Raw genomic sequence first — 17142 nt, 5'->3', positions numbered from 1 at the left:
TAATAGTGTCTTGTCCGGAGTCTCAGTAACAAAGAAACGCGGCCAATACTCAATCGATAGAGACGGTCTGAGGTCAGTATCAACAGGATCAATTTCAAGAGGACGTTTTGCTAAAAATCAAGTGGGACTCCAACTTGCAGCACCAAGGATACCCGAAGGCCATCAGCTTCTGGGCATAACACTCTAGGCAATGTTCAAAACAACATGATTTAAAATCAAACACGTTTTAGAGAATAAAGCCAAGACCAAAATTACATCAATTCCAAATCATACTTGTGCAATGATAAATATATTTATAATCTATGCACAGGGCCTGGCGTGACCAGCCGATTGGTTGAACCGGGTCCATTCAACCTCCCGATTAGGTGAAGTAAGGGTCGAAGGGGTGTGTTGAGCAAAGGGAACGTGGTTACAGGCTCCTAGTGCCCTCAACCCCCAGACTCCCGTCGTCCACCGACACAGGGCCGCAACCCACGGCAAACGTGTTGGTGGACCAAATATCCCCCCGGGTCCACAACGGGGGTGTTGGCGAGCTCTTGACGTTACCCAGCACCCACCACGAGGAGGTGGCTCGCCACGGGTGCCTATAACGAAGGTAATTATAACAAGATGATCATAAGGCGACCAAGGAAAGTGCGAGTATGTGAACTGTAACAAAGATGAAGATGAGTTTCACTATCTTATGAATAATATTAACAATCTTTCAGAGAATAGCTTCTTTTATTTCGTTTCGATAAGGATTCTTCCACCGTTGTCAAGTAGGAATGTAACACGATGTAGGGATGTGCATGTGTTACAGGGAATATGACTGTATTATAATGGACCATCAAACAGTTTCAGGGAGTATGTCTAAACATCTTCTCCTACAGCCAGGCAATATGTATGATTCCATAAAATTTCATGAATTATGTATAATCTTGAGTGAATCAGACATTACACATATTATATTCATACCAATGATTTAGTCTATGACACCTATGACCTTAACAACGATTATTTTAGATGTTCCTAAATACTTTCTCAAAATATCAAAGACACGTATACTTGTAACTCACGCAAATCAGCACAAACTGTTTCATGAGTCTGAAATCAGTCTGATTTGCATAAAGCTGTGTTGTTAAGCTTTCCTGTAACACATATTTGTGATAGTTTTTAAGTATTTCGTAAAGGTAGAAGGGTAACGTTTCTCTAGGTGTTCAGTATATGTCTAACGTTTATGAATTAGACTGTGATTTTAGTTACACGTAAAGTGAATCCATCGCTTAGGTATAGGCGATCAGGCTGTACTCCTTGTCTCTCATGAAACCTGATAATGGTAGAACCATCCACCACAAGCTGAAAAGTGAAAAACGGGTGCCGTTACATAAAGGAAAACAGTTTGTGTAAACAGTGGTCATGAAACATATGCCGTATGTTCTATATACAAGTGGTTTCTAGCATTGAGGAGAACGCGTGAGACACAAACACTATCTTGAACAAAAGTGAAAGTCGATAAAAATTGGTCTTACGATGACAGCACAACAATAGTGTCACACAAGAAGTCTGATGTTACCATGTACACGCCCTTAGACAGAGATATCTGGATCTCACTCTCCTCTCCGACGGTTAATGGCTGTGGCGCTGACATCTCTTTACCCCAACGATGGCGAAATTTCGCATTGATCACTGTCACATTTTTGAATTTCCCAAAGGTAAAACGGAAATCTGAATGGAAGGTCACGTCCTCACCTGCCCACAGATTCACCGAACACCTGTAACAAAACACAATCGCGATATAAATAAAAGAAGAGGTTAAGCTATATCTGGTCAATTAGGAGAGTGTTGTTTGTGAAGAGTTGATTTTGTATCGTGTAAGGGATTAAATGAATTTCATAAAAAACGGATACGGAGGATAATGTTCCTCACTGGTTTTGCCTGTATATCTGTTTTAGTTCGAGACTGAATGTATTATTATTTTACGACGATGGCGTATTGGTCATTCTAAATATTTCCATGAGTACCTATTGAAGTGTGACGATCCTCCACCTTGTATCCATTGTGATGAAATAATCACGGTCAATATTTCAGCATGTAGTAAAAAACATAATTTAACCATGTCAATTATCATTATATTTTTAGAAGAAAAAGATATGTTTGAAAAGTTTTCAAAAACATGTTTTGTAAATATAAATAGCACAATTCGCAGCCTGTGAAGTAATTGTGTAGATCCAACTGGAGCGCACGTAGGCGGCAAACGTGCCATAAGACCCCCGTAGTCCTTCGTATAGTGATATAACCGTCGGTTGTTGACGAGCTATAGCTTGTTTTCTATGTTGTATTGTATATGTAGGTTTTTTTTTATTTACAGGCTGGGTTTACATCTGTATCTGTGATTTTATGGTTGCTTTTATTGGTCAACGCTGAAATGCAGCCGATGTGACTAGAGATCTTCACTCAAACACTCGTCAGTCTCGTAAAATTCTAAAATCCAAAATTTGGAGAAAATAATCAAATAATCTAAGCAATGGAATTAATTTATATCATTTTTATCATTTACTTGAAACATGGAGGAAGTCAGTTAGGCGTGGATAGTGGGAGAGAAATAAAAGTTATAAGAAACGAGCAGTTTTGAAAGAATAACATATAAAAAATGTTTAGATGTCATTCTGACCTTCTGCAGTGGTACCATTAGACCTTCACATTTTACTCTTGATTTAAGATGGATTTAACCAAGGTGACACGGATTTAACCATGGATTTAACCAAGATTAAATGAAACACTGTTTGAAGAAGCACATATCATTCGTTGTAAGCAGTTTTCCTGAAGTCCTCGTTACCTGGTAGTTGCGTTCGGAGTAGCCAAGATAAGAACATTGAACTTGCTTTGTGGCCCACATGGCAGATGATACTGGCCGTTCACATTCTACAACAAATCCAAGTATCAGTTTTCATTAATTAAGTACACAATACACCAAGCTTTGTCCGCGCACCTGCTACGGTAACCTGTATTCAGTACGATACACTGTCGCGTATATGTGACAAAATACACCACGCTTCCTCATCAACTCCAGATACGGTCAGCTGTAATCAGTATACACATAGCTGGTTATGAGATTTGATATGATTTCATGCATTAGCATCCGAAACTATTACTCCAGATATACTCAATGATTTGGTGACAATTTTCAGAAATTGGTATGGCAGCTCTCCGGGTAACTCCAGCAACAGACGTGGGTTGAGTTTCACGTCACATGGGTAATATACAGGATATTAATGATGAGGTCACGTCTGCATAAATGTTCATAAAAATCATTTAAAAAGAGAAAATGTCCTACAACCAAATTCCAAAGCAAGCAACTCGTCATTCACATTATATAGTTATAATCCACAACACAGGTCAACTTTCCTCTGACATTCAACGATGAAATGCACGCTCACACGGGAAAACAGATCTTTCAGATTTCTCGCATCATACAGTGAATCCTTTGCAATCTAATAGTCCACACAGTCAAGCAGAATGTGCTTGATAGTGAACACGTAATTCCAAGAAATACACATGGGACCTCCATTCCCATCCGTTTTCAGCAGGTAGTCAGGACAAAACCGACTGTGGCCAATACATTCATCATCGTCGTAAAATCACCCGACAGCAGCCGGTAGGTATAACCAACTATTGGCTTCAGCTCAGGAAGTTTACTTCTGCCTACTTGGTTCACCCACCTTTTTCGCATAGGGCCCGGAGTATAGCTTTTGACAGTGAGTTTGAAATCAATCACTGTACGGAGTAAGCAGTGGAGATAAGGCTTGTCAAGAGTTGCTTTAGCTGCAGCATCGGCATTTGTGTTACCTGCTCTACCGACGTGACCCAGCAACAACAGAGGACGATGTCACACGAGTCAATAGTAAGATCGTTGTAAATTTCTAAACTGTCTAGGAAAATAGGGTGACTTGTGCTTGAAGGCAAGATAATGAATCTGCGAAAACAATGAAGTGTTTAGTACGGTTCTTTTGTTTAATAGAGGTCAAAGCTGTGAAGATAGCAGTGGTCTCAGCAGTGAAAATTGGGCTATTGTCGGGATCTTGGATTCATTGATTCTCTAGCAACTTGGCCATCATCCTTGGATACGTCTGTGCAAATGGATCTGTGGCTGTATCTGGCTGTATTCCTGTAGGAACACCAGATGATTTGTTTTTGGAATTCTTCAAGAGAAAGTTCGTTAACCTTCGCATATAGACCGCCAACCTAAGAGGTCTTTAATGCTCCTTGACAGAGCCTCATGGCCCAGGAAATTGGCCTCCTGTACTACCTTGGGAGTACCATCTAAAGACAGGTCTGTATCCTTGTGTGCTTTGTATTTACTACAAAGGTGAATACAATTCTGATTGGATTTTGAAAACTTACAGCCATTTTCCTTTGTCCTTTTTGTATTATGTTAAGTCTGAGTTGTAGCTGCCTCTTTATTGCGTGTATATTCTTACCATGGTATGACATATTGAAGTCATAAACAAAATGGAACCCATCAACACAACTCTTCAAGACGTTTATTTTTATGCTAAAAAGAGTGACAGACAGGATGTTGACAGATGGTCAATGGTTCTTCGGTTCTTTCCGAAACCACATTTGAGGTTGTCTCCAGTTACCATATTAACTGATTGTTGACCTTGTGAAAGTTAGTGAGGGTACGTTGAGGGATCCGTATGAGGGTGATAACTGGATGATTAGGAGTGGTTTGCCAAAGTTTCGCCAAGTTTCAAATTTATTTGTTCAAAGGTTGTCACCATCTTTGAGACGGCAAACACCAGATTTTGACCCTTTGCCCTTAATCTTTTGATCATGTTCCATACGTTGAACATGGGTATGCAGGAGGTGACTGTGATTACGTATTTCCTCCATGACTTGCGTTTATTTGCCCTGGCATTGTAGTATGTTGTCGAAAATATTTTCCAGTCTGCTTCCTATTTTTGCTAGATTGTTTGCAAACCATGGTTTGCTCTGTTAAGTTTGGAGAAGATTTGCAAATGGTTTTGTCTCGAATGACATTTAAGACGTCTGACATTAGTTCCATGAGATCAGGAATATTCCTGAAATTGTCTGAAAATTTTCAGACAATAGGGTTTGGAATAATTAGCCCTTGTTTAAGGTGGTTCATCCGCGAGATTGATAGGGTTAAGAATTCTTAGGAAGTGGTCACTTGCACAAAGGTCATCGGTGACGGACCATTCAAACTTGTTTAAAATATAAGACGATTATGTCACATCAGCAATATGTCAGCAATATCGTGACTGCAAACAAGTTATGTTTTGACAATAAATAAAGGTAAATCATATCGGAAAGGAACTCTCAGCCAAAGGCAGTAAAACAACTAGCTTATCACAGGTTTCAATTCCAAAGTTATAATTAACACTAAAACTATAGGTGACAATACAATACAAAAAAGGGCTATATATTCCTAACAACAGAGGGAAAGTGATTTTGCAGTTCTTTGGGATTTGATCATACAAGTTCTGAAGATCAGATAGGCAGATAGATACGGAAGGAGGACGAGAGAGTCAGTGTGGAAGATGCCCTGCCCTACCACGAAAGAAGTGCCCCCTGTAGCGGGAGTAGAAAATGAGTAGTAGGAATTTTACCGATGGGTGTGTCAGCCTTAAACAAATGGCTCATGGTGCTTTATATCCATATTTTATAAGCTGTTTTACTCGTAAAACAATGCCATGTACAACAGTTCTTATTTCTGTGATTTTGGTTGGAGTGTGAGTATTCCTGCAAAATCAGTCTTGTGCAATGTACCATTCCAGAAGATGACTAACATGTTTGATTTTTTGGCAAATTACACTTTACATGAAACATATTATTCTGAAGTACATGAGAGTTTCTAATTCGTAATCCCATCAGTGTAGTGGCCATAAGCCATAATGAGTGGAACATTCCTCACTAAAGAACGCTCACGTGGAGATCATGTACTTCCACGAAGATCTCATTAGGTAATCTTAACCTTGATCTCCTCTTTCGATTAAGATGGAAAATGAGGAACTGGGACATCATACTCACAGTGTTCCTCCATCTGAACTTGCAGCAATGACTAGTGACATTCTCCCACTCTCCAGAGGCTTGACAGACACTGGTGTTTCCCTGATGGCAGGCAGTGTAATCTTTCTCACACGCATATGTTGCCACGGCCCCCATGTAATGTCCATCATAAGTCACGCTGGCAAAGGGCACATGAGGAGGATGTCCACAGCCTGTGAATTCTGAAGAATTTTTGTCACCTGTAGACTTTTGTCAGCTGATTGGAAAATGTTCTTTTGTTTGGTCTCTAAAACTCAAACATATTCAAATTAATCTACCACTGAGGTTTAATGATGCTGTTGTATTTTGCTTACCGCTTATGAAAAGTGTGAACAATCGCAGCATGTCACTTGGATTTGGGAGTTTTGTAGAGTTTACACAAAATGTGTCTGTACCTGGAACACATGTTGCACGTCCATGTCGATCTACATGACAGCTGTTGGCCGAAGGACAAGAGACCACAGCACAAGGACCAATGAGAGCCTAGAAATATAACACAGAAATTGCAAATGTGGCACTGTTGAGTGAAATATGACTTAAGTTAATTGCGATTATAAAGGTTCTGTACTGACTACACTACTTCCTCTTCCCACACAGAAGGACTAGAATATGAAGACTTTTCCCTTCCTTCATCCTGTGAAGCACTGCAAGAAGCTCTGGACAATTTGGCAAACCTCCTGGAATATACTCAGGCATTAGTCATAACATCTTATCAGATTTGAAGCAAGACTGATTATATCTGGTACTTAATTTTCCTTCCCTGATGTGTACTCCTCATTAGAATGGAGTGATACCAGACCTGGGCCTGCTTGCACAGAGCAATCTTAGTTACAATCAATCTTAGCATGCATAAGATTTGTAAAGATATGAAAGGGTGGCATGACTGTGGGAGCGTTGCAGGGCAGGGAAATATGAAAACGATTTTATTCCGTGTGTGTTGTATGTGTTGTTAAATACTTAATCACAGTATGTTAATTGCTTTATGCTATTTTGTTGATATTTTTTTTTCTTTTTACGCAAATTTCACATGCCTCAGCAAGTGTATTTTCCTGTTTGAAGAATACTTGTATTATATTTAAAATGCATAGATCAAAACTCTTGTCTCTCGTCAGAGAGAAACATAATTTTGTACGCTATCCAACTGTAGATTATTGTAATGATAAACCATGACAAACTCGTTGACACGACTATAACCGAAAAGAAATATATGTGGGGATCTGTCACATCGCGCTGACCTTGTGCAGCTTGCATATACCTCCCTCTTCAAATATTCAACAATCAGACCTTCAAAATATATATGATCAACTTCCGGAGCCATGTCTCATCATGGGCGATCTTAACGAACACAACCCACTTTGGGGAAGTGTCAACACAAATACTAAAGGTAAAATCATTGATGATTTTATATCCGATAATAATTTATGTATTTTTAATGATGATTCAGCCACTTATTTACATCCAGCTACGGGAACATATTGGTTCCTGGATATATCATTTGCTGATTCTAATTTATGTAATGAGTTTGAATGGGAGGTCCATGATGACCTATGTGGGAGTGATCACTGTCCCACCATTCTCGAAAACATTACCCCTGAGGATGATCCACCTTTATCCAGACGAAACTTCACCAAGTCCGACTGGTCATTATATAAAACACCTTGCACTGATCACTTAAAAGCTGACGTTTTTGTTAATATCGAAGACCATAGACAGCTGTTTTCAGACATAATCAATGACATTGCTGACCAAACTATACCAAAGTCTTCTGCAACTCCACATATTCGTTTCCTAATGACTGTAAACAGGCCAGAAAGGATAGGAAGAATGCGGAAAAGTATTTTCGCCGCCATCCTACAGTTTATAATTTAGATAAAGTGAAAATTTTAAATGTCAAGGCTCGACGCACTTTTAAACAGAATAGGCATCAGTCTTGGAGAAATTATGTTTCCAAAATTAATTCCCGTACATCTATGACAAAGGTGTGGAATATGATTAAAAGAATTAAGGGCAAAGGTTCCAGATCTTCTGTCCACCATCTCAAGGATGGTAATAATTTATTAACTGATAAGTCTGATATTGCCAGTAAGCTTTGCGAAACTCTCGCTAAACATTCTTCTTCATCAAATTACAACGATACCAGAAACACCAGGAGAAGAAGAGAATCAATTTTAACTCGGAAAATGGTGAAGACTATAATAGATTATTCTCATTAGATGAACTACACACTGCCCTTGAGCAAGCTCACGATACAGCAACAGGTGCGATAACATACACTATCAGCTCTTGAAAAACTTACCGGAACCATGTTTGGAAACACTTCTAAATTTTTTGAATCAATATGGACTTCAGGGAATATCCCAACTTCCTGGAGTAATGCCTTTGTAGTCCCCACTCCAAAACCTGACAGGGATCATACAGATCCATCTAATTACAGACCGATCTCTTTAACGAGTTGTGTTATAAAACCATGGAACGAATGGTAAACAATCGATTAACACGGTATCTTGAAACTAATAACCTTGTCACAAATATTCAATGTGGTTTCAGGAAAAACCGTAGTACCATTGACCATTTGGTACGTTTAGAATTTGTCAAAAATGCAATAGTAAATAGTAAAACAGGCAGTATCGATTTTCTTTGATCTTGGAAAGGCATATGATACTACCTGGAAGCATGGTATTTTAAAGGATTTACATGATTTTGGTTTAAGGGGTCGTTTACCTCTTTTTGTGTCACAGTTTTTAAAAGGCAGGCAATTTCAAGTCCGAGTACTAGTGTGTTCTACCCTCTCTGATCGTTACAGCCAGGATCAGGGTGTTCTACAAGAGAGTATTGTGTCTGTCACCTTATTTAGTATTAAGATCAACTGTTTATCCAAGGTTTTAAACGATTCAATTGACGGATCACTTTTTTGTGGATGATTTTGATATTTCCTGTCGCAGAAAGAATATGCATACTGTTGAACGGCAACTGCAGTTGTGTTTAAATAAAATAAATAAATGGTGTCTTGAAAACGGCTTTAAATTCTCTAAATCAAAAACTAATTGCATACATTTCTGTCGTAAGTATAAACCACATAAGGAACCAGAACTGCCTTTAAATGGGACTCCCATCAAAGTTGTCAAGGAGGCCAAGTTCTTAGGTCTGATTTTCGATTCACATTTACCTTTTCTTCCGCATATCAAATCTCTAAAAACTAACTACCTGAAAGCACTTGATTTACTGAAAGATGTTTCTAACTCAAAGTGGGGAGCGGATCAAACTACCCTTCTACACCTATATAGATCACTTTCTAATAGAAACTATTAGATTCTGTCCGTCATCAAGGTCTAGGACTTTGTCTTGGCTCCTTTCGAACTTCACCAATTTAGAGCCTGTACGTCGAAGCTGATGAACCATCTCTTGAGCAGCGACATATAAAATTATATTCCAGTGAGTCAAACCCTGCGTGTGACTGTGTTTTCAATCCTCTGTATGAGGATATATACAACAAGAAATCTTCTCTTGTTCCGCCACTCTGTTTAAGAATACAACCGCTTGTTTTTGCTACCGGCATTGAGCTGAATAATGTAGCTCCTTCCCGTCTTCTTTCTTCTCCTCCTTGGCAATTGGTTAGGCCACAAGTGGACTTAACATTAACTGCATTTAAAAAATCAGAAACTAATGAATTACAATATAAACAAGAATATAATGAATTAAAAACTAAATATAGCAATTACAAACCCTTATTTACAGATGGTTCCAAGGACGGTGGTGAAGTAGCTTGTGCCACTGCCATTTGATCCAGAACATCATCATCTAGAATTCCAGACAACAGCTCTATTTTTACAGCTGCAGCAAACGCCATATTAACGGCTCTTAAATATATTCAAAGACACCCTAAACAAAAACAGTATATAATCTATTCAGGCTCTCCTTCTTGCCTTCAGGCTATTAAGCATTTGTCTTTTAATTGAAATTATTGAAATGTATAATGATCTTGCTACTGGCCAATACAACATCCGCTTCTGTTGGTTACCCAGCCACGTAGGCATTTCAGGGAATACACTGGCTGATCTTGCTGCCAAGGCAGCACTCAGCAAGTATGTGACTCCACTTCTTATTCCGTATTCAGACTATAAAACTGCTATTAGATCTTATATCCGTGATCTGATGCAAAAGAAGTGGGACACCCAAGTGGGTATCAATAAATTACATGAAATAAACCTTACATTGGTTATACCCACTTGGATTGTCAGTCCAGATTTGAAAAGGTCATCATGTCGTATGATGTCGTATTGGTCATACAAGGTATACTCATGCATACCTGTTGAAAGGTGAACATCCTCCGTCTTGCATCGCTTGTGATGAGAGAACCACGGTCAAGCATATCCTGCTTGATTGTGTTGAATTCTCCACCATAAGGGATAAATATTTCAATGTAAAAACACTTAAAAACACTTAAAAACACAGTTAGTTCTTATTTAATTATTAGTTTTTTAAAAGATATCGATTTCATAACTGAATTTTGATTATTATGTTCAGTAGATAGTAGCATTTTAATTACTGGTAGTTTAGTACTAAGATTAGTAACTTGAATTGTTAGTGGCTGTACCCTCAAAGGGGGTTGAAGCATTGTAAAATTATTGTCCTCCTGAGAGGGTACATAAGTCCAAAAACATTCACAGTAAATTTAAGCTTTCCACTGTTCTTAATCGTAGCGTATGTGTGTTTATATTTTTGGCTAGATGTGTCCAAATTGCTAACAGCTGAAGGGATGATGTAAATCCAGCTAGGGTCCATGCAGGTAGGAAAGGTATTGTAAGTCCCCATGGTCCCTAGTATGGCGATCTACCTCCAGTTGTTGGCAATCTATAGCCCATTTGTATATTGTTTTGTCCAGATAAACTGTTTTAGGTATAAGTACTAGTTTTACATTCTTTTCTGTGATACTCTAATTGTTTTACTGTCCTTTGTCGACAGGTTTTTATACATAATAGACCTATATTCCATTCCAGTGTTGTGTTCCCGTCACGAAATATTGCCTATGTGACGTTAAATATTAACTCACTCAATCATTTAAAGTTATAGTTGTATGGATATATGTCCGAAGCCATTTTCAGCTCGTACCCAATTAAGCAGTCTTAGTCAAGTCTAAGCGTAAATATTGTGAGGGTGTTGGAACAAACAGGTCAGGGTTGTGTTATTGTCAAACATTCGTTTTTTATTTGACTCAGCATATATAAGAGCTGTTGACTTTATGATGAAACTTGTAGAGAGCAGAAACATGGATAAAGTTCAGGTATATACGAAATGTTGGGGCAAATGAATACCCCATCTGCATTGTCCAAAGAAACATGGTTCTTCTGATGTAAAGAGCAAAATAACTGTCAATATTATACATGAATGGACCGATGGAAATCACTGATGACAAAACGTTCGGCAAGTAAAGTGAAAAATGACTTACCTTGGTCCATTGCTGGATATCACTGAAGTCGAAACCAGATCTTAGAGAAATGTTCAGTTGAGCACTGCTGTTATTGTTTAGAAAACATGTCTGTGTCTTGTGTTGAAAAGCAAATGAGCGGCATACGGAGGACGTAAGGCATTCAGACACACACTCGTATAGAGACGGACTCCCGAACTTCCTGAACACCTGGTGTTCCATGTACTTGCCATGCTGTACTGGATCCCCAAAGCAGTTCTGACACATGACAAAACCACTTACTCCACAAAGGAGAAGCACAAGTTGAGTAGAGTGATGTACCAAACCCATTCTTCAACCGTGCCTGTGTCTCCCCTTTTCTCTGTGTTATCTAGATATCCTTATCTAGTTCACTAAAAGTTTTCAAATGAAATGCTTCACTTGTAAAAGAATGGCCACAATGAATAAGGCATCAGCATCAGGGCATACTACTAATATCAGGTATGCCACCATCAATCACCATCCCGTTATAAGTGTAGTGTACCAACGTGTGACATTTCTGAGTAAACTTCACTGAAACAAAGAAGCATGATCATCTGGCCACCCATAGCAATAAATATTTTACATAATATAATATTTTCACATAGTTCACAATTCATCCATCAATAAAGTGCAATATTTGATGTATTCCGGTAAGAATTGCCAAGTATACTATCATGATTTAAGTTAGGACTAAGCGTATGCTACCTATGAGGTAGCATACGCTACAGGAATGCATCAAATACTGAACTTTTTTGATGGATGAATTGTGAAAAGTTTCTTTTACAGAATATATGTGAGTGTTTAAATATTTATTGCTCTGGGTGGACAGATGATCATTATGTCTGACATTATAACAGCGGAGTGGATTGAGGACACCTCTTCTCCGATAGTCTTCTTTAATTGATGTTGAAATAGTTGAACGTAAAAATATCAAGATGAAGGTGTTGGTGTTAGTAATGGCACCCTCTCTCTTCACTGTAAAATGTTTTAGTGCCTGTTCACATAGATCTGTAGAAATGTCCTCTTCATCGCTCTTTGTCACGAACGAACAGGAGTTTAATGTTCTGTGCACAGACACAGCAATCTCAATGTTAGCAAATGTTTCATTGGTATCAGATTCAGAGATTGCAGTCTCCATACACACGTGACCAGTAACGAGCCACTACGAAGACGGGTGACGTTCGACACTTCTCCACATATTCCAGAAATGGCCTTAGTAATGGCAAATGGAATGTGTTTTAAAGATAATTTATCTTTCCAACGATTACTCTGAATCGAGCTCATGAGTCAGCATATATCTCGGAAATATTTCATCTAATCCATGATGGAAAGAAATCATTCAGCAACCCCACTCCACCTCGGAATATCAACAAGGAAATTATCATAAAGCACAGAAGAATATGATATGAGTAGCTGTATTTATTTACCAATTCAATGCCTCACTGTTTCGGTCCTTGACAAGAACTTGGAGGCATACATTATTCGGAAGTCATCATCTCCAAATTGGCTCATGAGCCACCGCCTTCTGGCACAGACCTCTTGGCAAACATTGGAGTAACGCCTAGTCAAGACATTTGTAATGAGGAACAACCTATCACATTTTGGTAAAAACTTTGACTGAAAAGAAATTTTCTGCAGCAGAAAGTCCCGGCCTGCATGTATCAATGTGACCTTTGTCATAGCTAGGTATTTGGAAGAAAGATCGCATTGAGAGCTTTTAACCTACATTTAGATCTCACCATCGCCCATTGAGGGTCCACAGATGGTCTGGTCTGGTATCACTCCATTCTAATGAGCAGGGAAGGAAAATTAAGTACCAGATACACTCAGTCTTGCTTCAAATCTGATAAGATGTTATGACTAATGCCTGAGTATATTCCAGGAGGTTTGCCAAATTGTCCAGAGCTTCTTGCAGTGCTTCACAGGATGAAGGAAGGGAAAAGTCTTCATATTCTAGTCCTTCTGTGTGGGAAGAGGAAGTAGTGTAGTCAGTACAGAACCATTATAATCGAAATTAACGTATTTAAGTCATATTTCACTCAACAGTGTCACATTTGCATTTCTGTGTTATATTTCTAGGCTCTCACTGATCCTTGTGGTGTGATTCGCTTTTGTCGTAAATGCAAACCACACAAGGATACAGACCTGTCTTTAGATGGTACTCCCAAGGTAGTAGAGGAGGCCAAATTCCGGGACCCTCAGGCTCTTTCAAGGAGCATCAAAGACCTCTTAGGTTGCCAGTCTATATGCGAAGGTTAACGAACTTTCCCCTGAAGAATTCCAAAACTAATCACTTGATGTTCCTACAGGAATACAACCAGTTACACTCACAGATCCATTTGCACAGACGTATCCAAGGATGATGGCCAAGTTGCTAGAGAATCAATGAATCCAAGATCCCGACAATAGCCCAATTTTCACTGCTGGGACCACTGCTATCTTCACAGCTTTGACCTCTATTAAACAAAAGAACCATACTAAACACTTCATTGTTATCACAGATTCATTATCTTGCCTTCAAGCACAAGTCACCCTATTTTCCTAGACAGTTTAGAAATTTACAACGATCTTACTATTGACTCGTGTGACATCGTCCTCTGTTGTTGCCGGGTCACGTCGGTAGAGCAGGTAACACAAACGCCGATGCTGCAGCTAAAGCAACTCTTGACAAGCCTTATCTCCACTGCTTACTCCGTACAGTGATTGATTTCAAACTCACTGTCAAAAGCTATACTCCAGGCCCTATGCGAAAAAGGTGGGTGAACCAAGTAGGCAGAAGTAAACTTCATGAACTGAAGCCAATAGTTATACCTACCGGCTGTTGTCGGGTGATTTTACGACGATGGATGTATTGGCCACAGTCGGTTTTGTCCTGACTACCTGCTGAAAACGGATGGGGATGGAGGTCCCATGTGTATCTCTTGGAATTACGTGTTCACTATCAAGCACATTCTGCTTGACTGTGTGGACTATTAGATTGCAAAGGATTCACTGTATGATGCGAGAAATCTGAAAGATCTGTTTTCCCGTGTGAGCGTGCATTTCATCGTTAACTGTCTGAGGGAAGTTGACCTGTGTTGTGGATTATAACTATATAATGTGAATGACGAGTTGCTTGCTTTAGAATTTGGTTCGGTAAAATCCATTTTAGAACAAGAGAAAAACTGTGATGGTCTAATGGTAAAACTTTTGTAGATCAACATGACATCTAAACAATATTTTATACGTTAAGTTACTATTCTTTTAAAAATAATGTTTCGTTTCTCATAACTTTCATTTATCTCCCAAAATTCACTCTTACACGACTTTCCCCATGTTTCAAGTAAACGATAGAATTGATACAAATTAACTCCATTGCTTAGATTATTTTATTATTTTGTGGACATTTTGGATTGACCGTGCATATTTCAGCACAATGGGTACACTTTGGGGGATCCTCACAGTTCAATAGGTACTCATGGAAATATTTAGAATGACCAATACGCCTGTATATAGAAAATACGGCATATGTTTCATAACCACTGTTTACACAAACTGTTTTCCTTTATGCCATCGTCGTAAAATAATAATAAATTCAGTCTCTGTTGCGAACCCAAACAGATAAAAAGGCGAAACCAGGGAGGACAATTATCCTCTGTATCCCTTTTTATGAAGTTCATTTAATCCCTTACACGACACTGATCAACCCTTCACAAACAACACTCTCTAATTGGCCAGCTTAACCCCTTCTTTTATTTATATCGCGATTGTGTTTTGTTACAGGTGTTCGGTGAATCTGTGGGCAGGTGAGGACGTGACCTTCCATTCAGATTTCCGTTTTACCTTTGGGAAATTCAAAAATGTGACAGTGATCAATGCGAAATTTCGCCATCGTTGGGGTAAAGAGATGTCAGCGCCACAGCCATTAACCGTCGGAGAGGAGAGTGAGATCCAGATATCTCTGTCTAAGGGCGTGTACATGGTAACATCAGATTTCTTGTGTGACACTATTGTTGTGCTGTCATCGTAAGACCAATTTTTATCGACTTTCACTTTTGTTCAAGATAGTGTTTGTGTCTCACGCGTTCTCCTCAATGCTAGAAACCACTTGTATATAGAACATACGGCATATGTTTCATGACCACTGTTTACTCAAACTGTTTTCCTTTATGTAACGGCACCCGTTTTTCACTTTTCAGCTTGTGGTGGATGGTTCTACCATTATCAGGTTTCTAGAGAGACAAGAAGGAGTACAGCCTGATCGCCTACACCTAAGCAATGGCTTCACTTTACGTTTAACGGAAATCACAGTCTAATTCATAAACGTTAGATTTATACTGAAAACCAAAACAAACGTTACCCTCCTACCGTTACGAATTACTTAAAAACTATCACAAATATGTGTTACAGGAAAGCTTAACAACACAGCTGTATGCGAATCACGAAAAACTGCAAATATATTCATGTTTAGGTGAAATGCATCTTTTTCAGATGAGTTATTTTCGACCATGCCGAACTAAACGAGTAACAGTGAGTTAGAAACATGTCAAAAATAAAGGTTTAAATGAAATTCTGGCTTCAGACAAAGACAAACCATTTAAAGTCACCATTTTCCAATTATATAATAATATAATAGTGTGTAAAATTGTAAGGAGAGTCATTCCTATGATTTCGGACTTAATAAAAAGTTTGTGGTGATTTCTGAAAGTTAAAACAATTAAACGTGAAAGTGTTTAGGAACATCTAAAATAATCGTTGGTGAGGTCATATGCAACGCATAACACAACTTTACACATTCTGATAACTTTTGGTATGGTCTTAGAGTAACAAATTATCAAAATTGCAAATTTAGTGTATATAGTTGAAAAGTAACGCGATGAAAAGAACCCGGAAACGGAGTTCAAACGATTCACTAATCTCACCACAGCGCCGTAAGCGCATGCGTAGTGATTAGGTTGGCGCGGCTTCAACCGGCAAGGTGACTGCGGTCGAAGTTGGAGAACAAGAGATGTTTCTTGTAATTACAAGCATCTTGGGCCTGCAGTATTAAAAATACACTGGTCACATGCTTGGTTGCAGATTTGCAAAACAAGTTTTCAAGAAGGTAGTACTAATACCAATACTTATATCATTGTCAAAAATAGCTCAGTTGGAAAACTGAAATGTTTTAATACATGTCTACGGAAACATAGAAACATATGTTGATTGTGTCACAGGTAAAACTCAATGTCTTATTTTATTGACACCTATGTGTCTGTCTGCCTGCCTGCCTGCTTATTACAATATGCAATACCCAACATCAATCATTGACCACATGCAACATTAAAACGAAACACCTATCATGATATACACCATATGGCTCGTGCACCTGAGTTTTGTCTCTATCACATAGTGTAATTACACAGATAGGCTGGCGTGGTACTTGTACACATGTCATGTCATTAAGTTTGTGGGTTGCAAACAAACTGCGTCCATTTTCTTCCGATGACTGGATCAGACGGAAACCGGTGCAGACTCAGATTGTCTGCTTTGTCGACGAACGACAGTTTCCAGCCATGCAGTAGTTCACCATCTTAGTATTTGTTGATCGGATCGAACACAAATGCAGAGAGCATGCATTTACAAAACCCAGCATCTCTATATACATTCTTTCTGGACAACAACGTCTT

At 38.8% G+C, this 17142-nt stretch overlaps 1 protein-coding gene and 1 pseudogene across 1 annotated transcript; one reads left to right on the top strand and one right to left on the bottom strand.

Annotated features, from left to right (window-relative positions):
- LOC137257496 (uncharacterized) overlaps positions 1-15789 on the top strand; it is a 70352-nt pseudogene extending 54563 nt beyond the window's left edge.
- On the bottom strand, positions 1222-11695 carry LOC137258037 (uncharacterized). The gene is made up of 6 exons (XM_067795574.1): positions 11495-11695; positions 6444-6531; positions 6031-6230; positions 2816-2901; positions 1553-1751; positions 1222-1335 (listed from the first exon to the last, which is right to left on the bottom strand). Exons 1-6 carry the CDS (start codon positions 11693-11695, stop codon positions 1222-1224), a joined length of 888 nt encoding a protein of 295 aa, XP_067651675.1.
- Positions 15790-17142: the final 1353 nt, after the last annotated feature.

This window comes from Haliotis asinina, chromosome 12 (assembly GCF_037392515.1).
Source record: "Haliotis asinina isolate JCU_RB_2024 chromosome 12, JCU_Hal_asi_v2, whole genome shotgun sequence".
Lineage (NCBI taxonomy): Eukaryota > Metazoa > Mollusca > Gastropoda > Lepetellida > Haliotidae > Haliotis > Haliotis asinina.
The sequence above is the reverse complement of the archived record's forward strand: the minus strand, read 5'-3'. Positions and strand labels throughout refer to the sequence as shown.

Bases quoted from the DNA above. Each gene is read 5' to 3' on its own strand.
- LOC137258037 (XM_067795574.1), bottom strand. From the start codon at position 11,695: ATGGAACACCAGGTGTTCAGGAAGTTCGGGAGTCCGTCTCTATACGAG. The intron at 6,231-6,443 runs GTACAGACACAT...AAAATTCTTCAG, and splicing joins ACGTGCAACATGTGTTCCAG to AATTCACAGGCTGTGGACAT. The intron at 1,752-2,815 runs GTAACGAGGACT...GTTTTGTTACAG, and splicing joins ACTCCGAACGCAACTACCAG to GTGTTCGGTGAATCTGTGGG.